This window comes from Epinephelus moara, chromosome 6, assembly GCF_006386435.1.
Source record: "Epinephelus moara isolate mb chromosome 6, YSFRI_EMoa_1.0, whole genome shotgun sequence".
NCBI classification, from domain to species: domain Eukaryota; kingdom Metazoa; phylum Chordata; class Actinopteri; order Perciformes; family Serranidae; genus Epinephelus; species Epinephelus moara.
Window position 1 is genome coordinate 9,855,299 of NC_065511.1, and position 12,945 is coordinate 9,868,243.

General features: G+C 42.9%; 1 protein-coding gene across 1 annotated transcript in view; it reads left to right on the plus strand.

The window, feature by feature from the left end:
- The window catches only part of LOC126391192 (E3 ubiquitin-protein ligase RNF19A-like), a 31,402-nt gene extending 18,644 nt beyond the window's left edge, over positions 1–12,758 (plus strand). Inside the window, exons 3-10 of the mRNA XM_050045765.1 lie at positions 5,001–5,209; positions 5,557–5,701; positions 6,200–6,362; positions 8,592–8,706; positions 9,056–9,217; positions 10,241–10,454; positions 10,560–10,703; positions 11,457–12,758. Coding sequence (XP_049901722.1) covers positions 5,001–5,209; positions 5,557–5,701; positions 6,200–6,362; positions 8,592–8,706; positions 9,056–9,217; positions 10,241–10,454; positions 10,560–10,703; positions 11,457–12,255 — 1,951 coding nt within the window. The 3' untranslated portion in view covers positions 12,256–12,758. The remainder of the gene's footprint in view (positions 1–5,000; positions 5,210–5,556; positions 5,702–6,199; positions 6,363–8,591; positions 8,707–9,055; positions 9,218–10,240; positions 10,455–10,559; positions 10,704–11,456) is intronic.
- The last annotated feature ends 187 nt before the right edge of the window (positions 12,759–12,945 follow it).

The window sequence follows — 12,945 nt, forward strand, 5'->3', positions numbered from 1 at the left end:
GTTGCTCTAGTTGTTGCGGTGTGTCCTGCACCGTTGACACTTGTCTTTCCTAGTTGGCTGTTATTGGCTGATTCAGAGTGTTAAATCGGAGTTGACCCTGGCAGAGCCTGTCAATGAGTGAAATCCCTCTGATTGGCAGTTCAGCTCAGTGGACAAGGAGGGAAATGGTAGTAGAGGAAGCAAACAAACGGCTACAGTCAATATTACATGAGATGAAAACAAACTCGTTACATTAGGTAAGATAAGGTTTTTTAGCCATTGCGCTCTTTAGCAGAAACTGTTCGTGGTTACTTGTGTTGTTGTTCACCAATGCATGGTAAATATCACTTCCTCTTTCAACATTAATGTGTGTTGTTAATGTGCTAACTGGTTAACCAGTTTAAATCCATCCTGACAGTCTTCCGGTTTCCCTTTTTGAAAGACGAATACAGATTACCGCCGCCTGCTGCTGTGGAGAGTTATTTTCTCTCACGCAGGTGCAGAACGCACATAATAGTTAGTCTTTGGCTGTAGTTTTTGCGGTGTTTTCAACTACAACTTTTTGGCTGAGACACAGGTGACAAGAGCGAACTCAACAGTCGGCCTTCGTTGCCACTAGTTCTTTGATGTTGGTTTGGTGTGTCTGGGCTTAAACAGTAATCCAGTAGTGTTGGGCTGTTTTGCTGTCTAATCCCTTTCCTGAGTGATGGCTCGTTGGCTTGCTTCCACCCAGTCCCTCACACTGTCACTGCAGTGTGACTTTGTAGAGGCCCTACAGGGTCAAATGGTGACTTCAACTCACTGACAAATCAAATCAGCACCTCATTTATATGGAGCTGAGTTGGCATCTGTCTAAAGTGCCCTAACTGCTGGCTCTTCATAACTCATAAAAGTAAAGAGGAGTCCACATTTCACATTTATTGAAAATTGATTGAACAAATGATGGGCTGCATAGGGTAGGTTTATGATTTTCTTTTTTTCAGCAACAACATTGAGGCAGCAGAGAATGCTTATAGATGGCTCTGGCTGAAAAAGAGTGACGTCATTAGAATGCCACTTGAACACATGCCAATCAACTTCTGTCGGGTTGACTGAGGTTGTCTGAGGTTGTTGCAAAACCTGAAACACCCATTGATACAACACTGATAATGTGCCAGAATATGTGCATCCAAAGAGGTTCACAAGAATGCTGTAGGATGAAGTTTAAAACCATTGGAACCTTGTGGCCATGCCGTAAGCATCAAAGCATAAACTATTGAGATGTAAAGACAACCCTGAACCAGGGATGAAGATGCTTGAGGCAGACATATAACACATTGCTGCCTGAAAAGATTTACTTATTTGGGATAATCACTGTCCTTTTGCAGACTGCCTTAATGAACTGGTTTCTATCAGGTTTAAAACTCTCCCTCTTTTTGCTTTCTCTCTTGTGCAGCCATTTCCTTTTCTTCCAGGAACTGTTTGAGGTCAGGTAGCTATAAAGCCGCCCCCCCCCCCCCCCCCCCCCCCACCAATCCCAACAGCTTTTCTTAAAGTACTGTTTGTACCTCTTTCAGGAGCCATAGTAACCTTGGACACTTGGCTGTACAACTGTATGTTTTGTTTTGTTTTTTGGGATGTCCTGTTTTGTAACCTTGACCAGAATAGTAGCAAATATATTTTAAGGGTGCAAGAACGTCAGAGGCATGACGTGTTTTTTGGCCATCTGTAGTCTTGCCACATTATCTTTTTTACTGTTTTCCCCTCTGCTGTCTTCAGCTAACAGTCCTTTCATTCTCAAGGGTCCTGACTCCAGGCCAACAGTCGGACCTCAGAAGGCATTTGACTTTTGTTAGGCATTGTGGCTGACGACTGGCTGCAGTCTTTGCAGCATGTCCACCACTGTTGCCATTAGCTCAGTGGCCATACTGCCAATTGAGTGTGTTGAATCGAAGGTGGCAGTCAGTGAGATGGAGCTCAGCTTATTTTTCTCTTTTCTTTTCTTACAAGTTAAAGACCACAGGCTGACAATGCCAAAGAAAAGTAAAATGAAACCTTACAGTAGCAGTTGCAATGTATCAAACACATTCTTAGTTTGTATACAGATTACTAAAAAAACGTTTCCTTAAATAAAACAGACACTGAATGAATGAGTGTTTGAGGTCAGATGGCTGTTGACAATAATCGTAACATTGTACAGTGTTGAGCCAGTCTTAGATGGCACTAGTTCTTTAAGTTAATTGTTCTCTCATGTCCACATTTGTCAGACAGCAAAGGTGTATCTCTTGTGCTAGGAGGCAAGATTTTATTATTTTTGGTGTGCTAACTGTCTTAAGTGATGGCCCTTCCATTTTATTTCTTTATTTTCTCTACACTGTCCTTTCTACTTGCTTGTTTCTTTTTCCTGCATCTCAGAGGCTTTGGTCAACATTGTACAGTTTATTATGCAGTTATTTATGTGCATTATCTCAGAGGACTTTGGGATATGCATAGAAGGCACATTTGTACCAGACGCCTGTGGCCTCCTCCTGGAAACAATAGCTTCAGCCTTCAGTAATTTGGCCCACATAATCAGGTGCAGCTTGTACAGGGATCAGAGAGGTTCTGGGCCTGAGCCCACTCATCCAGCCAGACAAGTGAGTCCTAGCCAGGGTAAAAGATGTAAAAAGAAAGAAAGTTTTTGACACATTGGTGTATTATTCTGACACTATTTAATAGAATATAGATTAATCACTGGTTATACAATTGTTTATTTTCTAACAGTTGAACTGTCACTGCCGGAGTCAGATACTAGCATATCTAAGTAGTACCTTGTTTTCCAAGCTCTCTGGTAGGAAGGATATGTAGTGTTGTCCTTTTATTGAAACGGGACACTGGTGTTACAGTTACCATGGTCTTCTCTTTCCCTAATATCTCTCCAGTCCTCTGTGGTCCCTAGTCTGCATAATGTTTACTGCTGGTGGTTTACTGACAATGATTGTAAATAAGATTGACATGTCTCTGTGATTCCTCACTGTCTGTCTACATTGTGGACTCAGTACTTAACAGAGTAAGATGATCCACAGCGGAGGAAGTCTCCCAGGCTCTTCATGACTTTGTGATTGAAACTTAATCTTAGGTCAGTCACAGAGGGACTGGGAGGCTTCTGCTACAGTCGGATGCAAGTACGTCACACTATCCAGGGTTTCCCTCAGGAACGTGGCTTGCCAGTATTTTGCAGCTGTCATCTTTGAACAGATGGATTTTTCTTATTTTTGAACATTGTCTCCGTCAGCACTACGTGCTTTTGTCTCCTGTCTGTTGGCTGAAAGCATCATGCATCGCACCTCAACTTTCAATCTGTCAGAGATGTTAGGATTTGCTGTGCTGTGGTGTGTCATGTAGATACACATCTAATCGCAGAAGACACTGCAAGCTACTGGGGGAACCAGGGAGACTGGCAACAGCTGTAGATTCTACTCTAGGCTCTGCTTAAAACTGTAGTTGGTAACTTTTATACAAGTAACTGTTTGTCACATTTGTTGAAACTGTCACTGTATCCATTCAGTAGTGCGAGACGGATGATCTGGGAAAAAAATATTCCTCTGCCTCTTCTTAGTGCTTCAAATGGCATTTGGAAGAATCGACCGCAAGAATGAAAACCAGTCATCAGAATAGAGAAGTCTAACACAGCTGTCAGTCACCGCTCGTGAACTGCGATCAAACTGTCAAACTAGGCAGTGCTGATCAAATACATATCGATATTCTGTTACTGCATTGCCTTTTTCTTGCCTCAGTTATGTTCAGAAACATATTTCGGTGTACTTTTTAGCTGTGAAATTAAAAAGTTTGTTCAGACTGGTGGGCTGTTCTTTGTTTTTTATATACTTTCTCCTTTTAACAGCTAACAGTACACTGAAATATGTTTTGTATGTTTTTGAGATGAGAAAAGGGCAATGCAGTAAGAGAATCTTGATTCGTATTTGATCTGTGCTGCTTGGTTGACAGACTTCAGTTCATGAGCAGTGATCGACATGATTGACAGCTGTGTAAGTGACTCCCTGGCTCTGATTGGTTGTTTCCATTCAGTCACCTTGGATTATTGTCAATACTATTACAAACACCATAAGGAGGAGGAGGAAGTTTTTTTTACACAAACTGTCTCATGTACTACTGTGTGGATGCAGTGACAGTTTTGGCAAATATGACAAAAAGTTATTTTCATAAAAGTTCAACTGTAGCTTTAAAACAATTAAACTGATTAACTGATTAAAAAAACTGAAGTACATGAATTATAATTCTAAATTATTTTATAAATACAAACTCTTTCTTGTGAGATTAGTGGCATTAGGGGCAAACAGCATCCACAGCACAAGGATTAGGTTTTCGGAAAAGGGTGTTGTTTAAGTGAGAAGAGAATGTATTTAAAGTGTGCTCCTTTGTCACCCTGTCATTATCAATTAAGGATGTAGTTTTCTCCGCAACACCAGTAGATTGGGAACCAAAAATCCATCACAGGATATTTTTACAAGGTCATAAATCAACATCTGTGACAACACATTTTACTTTGGCATTTACCTGATGACACATACGGTCAACACGGTGATTGAGGATGGACAAAGCATCATTACTCATGTCGGGAGAACTCTGCTGCCTGGATCACAATGCTGATGGAAAGAGGGAGACAAAGAGGCTGTCTAGTTTGCCAGTTTAGAAGCTCATTAATATAAGAAGATCGATTAAGGTGGTGTGTGTAAATGCTAACATAGGCCCCAGATACATCAGTGTAAGTGTTGAAAAAATTAAACACAGTTCTGCATCACCTCTTCTTAAATGTCAGCAGTCTTATTTTGCTGTCAGCTCCTCTATTTTACATGTAATTATATAAGCATCTTTGCATCTAACTAGTGTTTTTACTATATTCATTCACTGCTGTTTCATTTGTACTTGGAGACTTTTTTTCCAGTGACCTTGGTGCATTCAGACAAAACTCTTTCTGTGATGTTATGATGGGGTATTGGATCTTAACTTTGGCCTGATATGTTATGTTTGTCTCCTGCCAGATATGCAGTGATCGCTTTCGGGTGCGCCAGCTGTCCTAAGATCACGTGCGGCAGGGATGGCTGTGGCACAGAGTTCTGTTACCACTGTAAGCAGCTCTGGCATCCCAACCAGACCTGTGATGCGGCACGACAGCAGAGAGCTCAGAGCCTCCGCCTCAGGACAGTCCGCTCGTCCTCCCTAAGCTACAGCCAAGAGAGCGGAGCTGCAGGTTGGCTGCGCTTTACTTTTTCTGTATCTATCCTACTTGTGTCTGTCAAATCACTTACACATAGTTAAGCATAAGCATAGATTATATTCAGTAGATTACCGCAAGTGTAATGATGTTGCATAGTTCTTCCTCTAAGTGGGAGCTGGATTGGGGAAATTGGGAAATTAACCGCTTGAGATCTAGAATTGTCTTTGACAAATTGTTTGTATGAAATGTTCTCTCTCTCCATGATGAAGTTTGACACGTTACCTAACCGACCATGACTAGTTTGATGTATGGCAGATGTGTCGGCGAACTATATTACGCACAATAAAATCTTATTCTCTTTCCATCCGTCTGCCTTTTAGCTGATGACATTAAGCCATGTCCGCGCTGTGCTGCTTACATCATCAAGATGAACGACGGCAGCTGTAACCACATGACCTGCGCCGTCTGCGGCTGTGAGTTCTGCTGGCTCTGCATGAAGGAGATCTCAGACCTGCACTACCTGAGGTCAGTTTGCCCAACTGCACACACAGGTCTTCATAGACACAGACCCAGACCCATTTTAAGACATGTTAAGACATGATTTTGATTCAGATAATGCTCAGGCCAATGAAAATTGTTACATTTGCTGTTGTGAAATTTGTGTGGGACACTTTTATTGGTGGCAGCCCACAACTTGTAGTCACGTTGCTCCTGCATTGGTTTGGTGGGTTGATGGATGTTTTGTTGCCTGTGTAGTGGCTTAGATTGGGAACCTGTCCAGCAAGTTTGGTTGCTCTACCTCTTAAAGTGTCTGACCTGTCAGACCAAATTAAAAGAAAGTGTTTTTGGAACAGCCACAAATCTAGCCGGCACACTTCAGAGCTTTCTTCACAGGGAGAAACTTTTTCTCTTAGTTGTGTAACAAGGGATGGAAAAAGCCGAAGACCTATTAACAGTATCAGCTGTTTAAATGTTGTTACTGTTATTGTTTTTTTCTTAATCTTTCCCCTCTACCTCACTCAGTCCATCAGGCTGTACTTTTTGGGGGAAGAAGCCATGGAGCAGGAAGAAAAAGATTCTTTGGCAACTGGGAACACTTGTTGGTGCCCCTGTCGGCATTGCACTCATCGCCGGCATAGCTATCCCCGCCATGATTATTGGCATCCCTGTGTACGTGGGAAGGAAGGTAAGACTCTGGAGACACATTCATGCACAGTAGTCTGGAAGACATTCAAGTTTTCCTCTTGTAGTTTTCACTTCCTGGATGAGGCAGAACATTGACTCATTTGGGTCTGTCACTGTTTAGATGTACTGTTCAAACATGTGATTGCAATGCGCTGTTTGGATTATCATAACTGACTGTTACATTTAGATACATCGGTTTTAATATTTGCTCTGCTTTCCCACAAAGCGTAATTCTACTCTAAAGCACTGTCGTTTCAGTTGTAAACACAGTCAGTGTTACATAACTATGCATATCACAGTTAGTCAGTGGTAGAAGTAATCACACTGCATCAATCAGTAACTTAACTAGTTAGACTGTAAAACTAGCACACATACTGTCATGTATTTTTCTCAGGCCCTTAACTTATCTGAAGCCAGCTGAGGTCGTTTGTCAGTAACCCGCCCTGTTTTTTTTGTGTGTCTGTGTTTGTACGCTTGTGCTAGTGTCATATCACTCATCAGTCTGTTCAGTAAGAATTTCTCATTACAACAAAAAGAAAGTATTCAGACTCTGCAGAAATCCCCTCCTAAGCCTGCCAAGAAGGCAGAGCCAACAAACTTTTTTTTCCCCGACAAAACCAGACCACATTCAGCAGCGATCACATGACACGTGAAACATCTGAGCATGAATCACCTGCATTCCACACGCACTGGATGAATGTAGCTGTTCAGTCTTGATTTTAAATCTGTATCTTGGTAAATCACCACACCAAGGCCATGGCCATTTAATTGGACCACGGTCACGTGTCATAACAGCTGTACTTTGTCACTGTTTACTTACAAAGCAGGAATTTTGTGATAACAGCAACCAGCAGTCTTTGGGGGAAGTAAGTGTGAATGCATATTTACAGTGTCTGTTCTGTGCTTTTTTTGGGTTTGGGACAGCAAATAAATTTGTCAATCAAATCAATTATATATATATTTTTCACTTAAATCTTTAATGGCAATAGTTTTTTAACCTTAATTTAAACTTAAAAACTGTAAATACAGTCAATTTTTTCCCGTCAGTCATGCGGTCTTTTTTATGGGGTCGTTTGTAGCTCTATTCCAGTGTTGCTGTTTTCAGTCTTGTGTAATTTCATTCTTTATTTCCAAGTGTGCTTCTTGTAGTCTCATAATATGCGCCAGTTTTTGCAGACTTAGCAATTACTTACTCCTTTACATGCTTTAATCTGTTCTCAAAATCTAGCCAGCTGTGATATAGTGGCTGGTTACTACTGACACTGCAGGGTCTCACTGTAGGCCACATCCACAATAATACAGTTCATTGTAAACTGTTTTATCACATAAACCATCTCAGTACACACAAGCATTTTAGCATGGTTTCAGGCTTAATCTTTGTCCATGGTAACACACCTGAAAATGCATATCACATGACCATTCATGTAACCTGGGTATGCTCGTGCCGATGTACACAGGAAGCAGACTGTCTAAGTTTTGTTGCTTAGTTACAGAAAATGTAACAGATGGTGTAAAGTAAGACCAGATATTGCTTTGCTTCGACTGTATAAGGTGTGTAAGGTGGTCAAGGTGGCAGAAAACAGATTGGGATTTGTTGCAAAGCAAATATGGAGACATATCAGAGCGGTACTGGGAACATTATCCATTGCAGAAGAAAACCATGGTTATAGGAAAGGAGTAACATCAACCACACAAGACGGATAAAATCTCCAAAAGTATCTAGGCCCAGCTGTTGTTTTGGCTTGACATGTCATGACTGATAAGACCCAATCGATAAGCAACGAGTGTCTGTGTCATTTTTTCCAAAAGTCTCTGTTTCCACCTGTCCAGACTAAATCTAACCCTGGGGTTTTGAAACTAAAATGGGGTCAGCAGCATTTTCAAAGGAAAATGTATTAGTGTGGATGTAGCATGTAGACTGAAGAGTTTGTTTCCTACTCTGGCTTGGTTGCTACCATGTGCAAAGGTATTTATGTTATGAGAGCGACTTGCAATAGACCCTTTATTTGTTTCTCGGCTATGATTGCACACTAACATCACATCAGTTGTTACACAAGATTAACATGTAATGAAGCCACACTTGGTCCAGCATTCTTCTCATGTGGTGTTTCAAAGGCCACAACACATGAGTCAGTATTCAGCTGGTTTAGATACTAGTTATGAAAAGTTAGACTTCTCAGTCTCCTCTGTCTGATTGTGTGAGTCTCATTGCTTCCCTTTTCTCTGTCAGATTCATAACCGCTATGAAGGCAAAGATATCTCCAACCACAAGAGGAACCTGGTGATCGCTGGTGGAGTAACTCTCTCTGTCATTGTGTCTCCAGTGGTGGCTGCAGTCACTGTCGGTCAGTCTGTTTCCCAACATTTCCTACCTCCTTCCTCTCTCTCTGTGTCTCTGCCTCTGCTCCTGCTCTCTGCACGTCTGAGGCTCTTTATTGACATATCCTTGTTTGACTTTGCTAGCTTAAGGAATTTCTTTTGTTTAATCTTAGAGTTCATATCATGCAAAAGTTTGTTTTCAAAGCCAATTAGATTTTTTTTTATGAGCTGTTACATAAAGATGGAAAAGCTGACGGATATTTAGACTGTTTTGATTTGCGTGCGTCAGCAACAGTGGCCTCCGCTGTTTTTCTTCAGTGCCTTGGTCTAACGTGTCCCTGGTGTCTCTGTTTCTCTCTTTTTTTCACCCCCCAGGCATTGGAGTTCCCATCATGCTGGCTTATGTCTATGGTGTGGTGCCCATCTCGCTGTGCCGTAGCGGAGGTTGTGGCGTCTCAGCTGGGAATGGCAAAGGAGTTCGCATAGAGTTTGACGACGAGAATGACATGAATGTTGGCAGTGGGGCAGCTGCCACCGGTAAGCCCCCCCCCCCCCCAACATAACCCCCACCCTCCACACTGACACCCAAAAGTGACTTTGTGTGTTTATGCCCAAGTCAGCAAACAACAGAATTTGCCTTTTGCTGACACGTACACGACTGAGTCCCTGTTTGAAAATGAAATCTGCTGCTGGTTCCACAGATGTGGAGTGCTTTTCCGCTCTTCTTCTTGTACAGAAAAAGGTCGTCTTTGTGCCTCTTTTGTGAGGGTAAAAGCACATGGTGTCTTAGAAAAATTTTCCCTGAAACTTTGAAATTTTTAGACACAGCAAGTGATGGGTGGGCTGATTCTTTTCACAGTATTGGCTCCTTTGAGTTGAAACATATAAATGAAATGTGTTGAACCGTGTAAACACCCGAAGTTTTGATACTTTTTGCAAAATATGGTGGTAGTTCCTCCATGATGCTCTTTTATAGTACATGCATGTTTGACAGCTGGTGCTGCCCACGCCACAAACTTCTCTTCAGTGCATCACCAGTCATGTATAAGTACACATTATTAAAGATAAAATGTTCATTTTAATGCATTGAGTCAGCAGCCTATTTGTATGTAGGTAGGCTACGTAAACATAACACAATGTTACAGAAACCAACTGACCACTGACCAACTATGTGTGGTTCTTTGCGGGCTAATTAGCAGACATCCCAGTTACCTCCACAGCCTCGTGTTGCGTTCATGCAGTGTTCGAATAAGCTGAAAAATTAATTCTGGCTCATATTTCATGGCTCACCTGATCCTAGTCTTTTGCTTTTCATTATCAACGCTATGTTTAAACGCTCTGAGCAATAAAGTAGAAACATACACAGGCAGCGTAAGGGGTATTCTGCGATCAGGTGGGCTAGTGGGAAAGGTATGGGATTCATCAGCACTCAGATATTCAATAGGCTGACCCAGTACATACTGCCTTTTTGTTCCTGATTGAGATTAATTGAGATTGACTTATTCTGTCCGTTATTATTATATTTTTAAAAGTTATTTTATCTCTGTACCTTCTCTGTAGATACTACATCAGTGGCCGACACCAGGAACAACCCCAGTATAGGTGAAGGCAGTGTTGGGGGGCTGACAGGCAGCCTGAGTGCCAGTGGCAGCCACATGGACCGTCTGGGGGCCATCAGGGACAACCTGAGTGAGACAGCATCCACCATGGCCCTGGCTGGAGCCAGCATCACCGGCAGCCTCTCTGGCAGCGCCATGGTTAATTACCTAAACAGGTACTGGCACAGCAACACATGCCATGGGATTTAAATGTTGGAGAAACTTTGAATTTCATGTTCCTTTCCTGCATTGTCTTAATCTCCCGTCTGACATGCTCTCAGGCTGGAGGTGCAGGCCGATGTGCAGAAGGAGCGCTGCAGCCTGAGCGGCGAGTCTGGCACCGTCAGCCTGGGCACAATCAGCGACAACGCTAGCACCAAAGCAATGGCTGGATCCATTCTTAACGCCTACATGCCCCTTGACAGGTGAACATCATTTACTTTTTATTTGAATGATGGTGTGTAAGGGAACAGACTGTTCATTGGTAGCATCTGTGTGGGCTCTGTGTAGCTGGTGTCTTCCCAAAATCTGTAATATGAAACAGATTGCAGTGAAATATCCAGTCAATGCACACCAGGGATCACATGATGTAAACACTAAGTGAATATCACTGCTCACACCAGCACTGAAGCGATCAAGGCTGTTGATGTACTGTGTTATTTAGCAGAAGAAAAGCATTAGATTATTTAGATTTTAAATCATTTAAAGATGAAATATTCATTGAGCATGTGGCTTCTCTTTATTGATGATGAGAATCCAGTATTTATAAAAGAAGCATTTAGTATTTCATGATTTTACAATGGCTTGTCACACTTAATGATGCCTCTTAAGCTAAGTGCACACTACACGACTTTCAAAGTCATCAGATTGCTGTACTGTTCAAACTACATCACTTGCTGTCCTGTAAGTTAGAGTCTTGAAGGTGTCATGGTTTTCACACTACATGACTGAACGCTGAACCAATGCCAGTTTGCCTGTCGGCTAGTGGAAAGTCAGGGTTAAAGGCATGTAGTTTGAACCAGGCATTTGGAGTTTCAGATTCATTTTCGAAAAAGCCTTTTTAGACTCATTACTTAACCACGCTATACAAATATCCACAAACAGAATATATAGTATTTTCCTTATGAAAGAAAAACAAGCCTTTTTGTCTCATGCTCCCTCTTTCTCCTGTGTTCCAGGGATGGGAACAGTATGGAGGTCCAGGTTGACATTGAATCCAAACCCGGCAAACTACGGCACCACAGCGGCAGCAGCAGTGTAGACGATGGCAGCCAAGTTGGCCGTTGCGGCTGGACCTGCCCCTCCAATGGCTGCACTTCTTCAGAAGGCAGAGGAACCTCCACTAAGTGGGCCAAAGAGGCCTCCTGCTCCTCCTCCTCCAGCTCAGGGGGCAAAAAGAGCAAAGGCAAGCTGCGCAAGAAAGGCGGCGGAGGCACCAAGATCAACGAGACACGGGAGGACATGGACGCTCAGCTGCTGGAGCAGCGCAGCACCAACTCCTCAGAGTTCGACTCTCCCTCGCTGAGCGGCAGCCTGCCCTCTGTGGCCGACTCCCACTCCAGCCACTTCTCTGAGTTCAGCTGCTCTGACCTGGAAAGCATGAAGACGTCCTGTAGCCACGGCTCCGGCGGGGGCGACTACCACACACGCTTCGCCACAGTCAGCCCCTTACCAGAGGTGGAGAATGACCGCCTGGAGACATGCCCCGCTTCTTCATCCTCCTCACAGGGACAAGGAGCTGTGATCACTCCCCACTCCCCTACCTCCACCTCATCCTCCCTCGGCCAAGGCGCAGAGCTCTCCCCTCTCTGCTTCATCACAGAGGAGAATGTCAACCTGGTGTGCCCTGCTGAGCTGGACTCTCACAGTAACACCAGAGAGCTGCTAAAAGAAACCAACAACAACCACCACCAACCACAGCACCCAACCCAAACCCAGCAGCAGCCCAAGAACTCCTGTATACAGACTGACATATAAAAAAATCTCAATACCTTAAGTGCTGCACAGACGCTCTTTTTAGTTAACATCTTTTCCTCCACTAAACTAACAGTCACAGCTTACGGTTTAACCTGCATTTCTGTTATTCCCTTGTAAAGGGAACGTGTTATTTTGGGATTTATGTCCTTCATAAAAAGCAACCCTGAGTAAAACAGATGTGTGTGTCCACTGACTGCCAGAGGGCTTGATGTAAGTAATAAGGGGTTTCCAAAGTGCAGCCATGTGAGAAATGTTAAGGTTGTGAATGCTGGTGTTTCTCCCTGTGTGACCCGCAGACTGCTGACACTTTTTTTTTTGACAGTTCACTCGTTCACCACTTGTAACAGAGACAGCCCACTGATTCGGTCGCTGTCTTATTGATCTGTGTAGGTTAAAATAAAACCACTGTGCCGGTTTTGCTAGTTTTTGATTTTGGCTCTACAATGCGGATGCAACACCATGCAGGAATCTTAATGTTACAGCTTTCCAGAAGTGAACTCAAACAGGGACCAGGCAATATGATTCACTATTTCCTCTTTTTATTTTCCCCCAAATGTATTAGTAACAGAGGAACCTTGGTGTTCTTGTCTGTATTTATTATTAGACTTCTTTTGTTTTTCTGCCCTGGATGTTTGTTTGAAATGAACCCTCTAATGTAAAATTAAAAGGCCTGGGCTCAACATCCTGTAT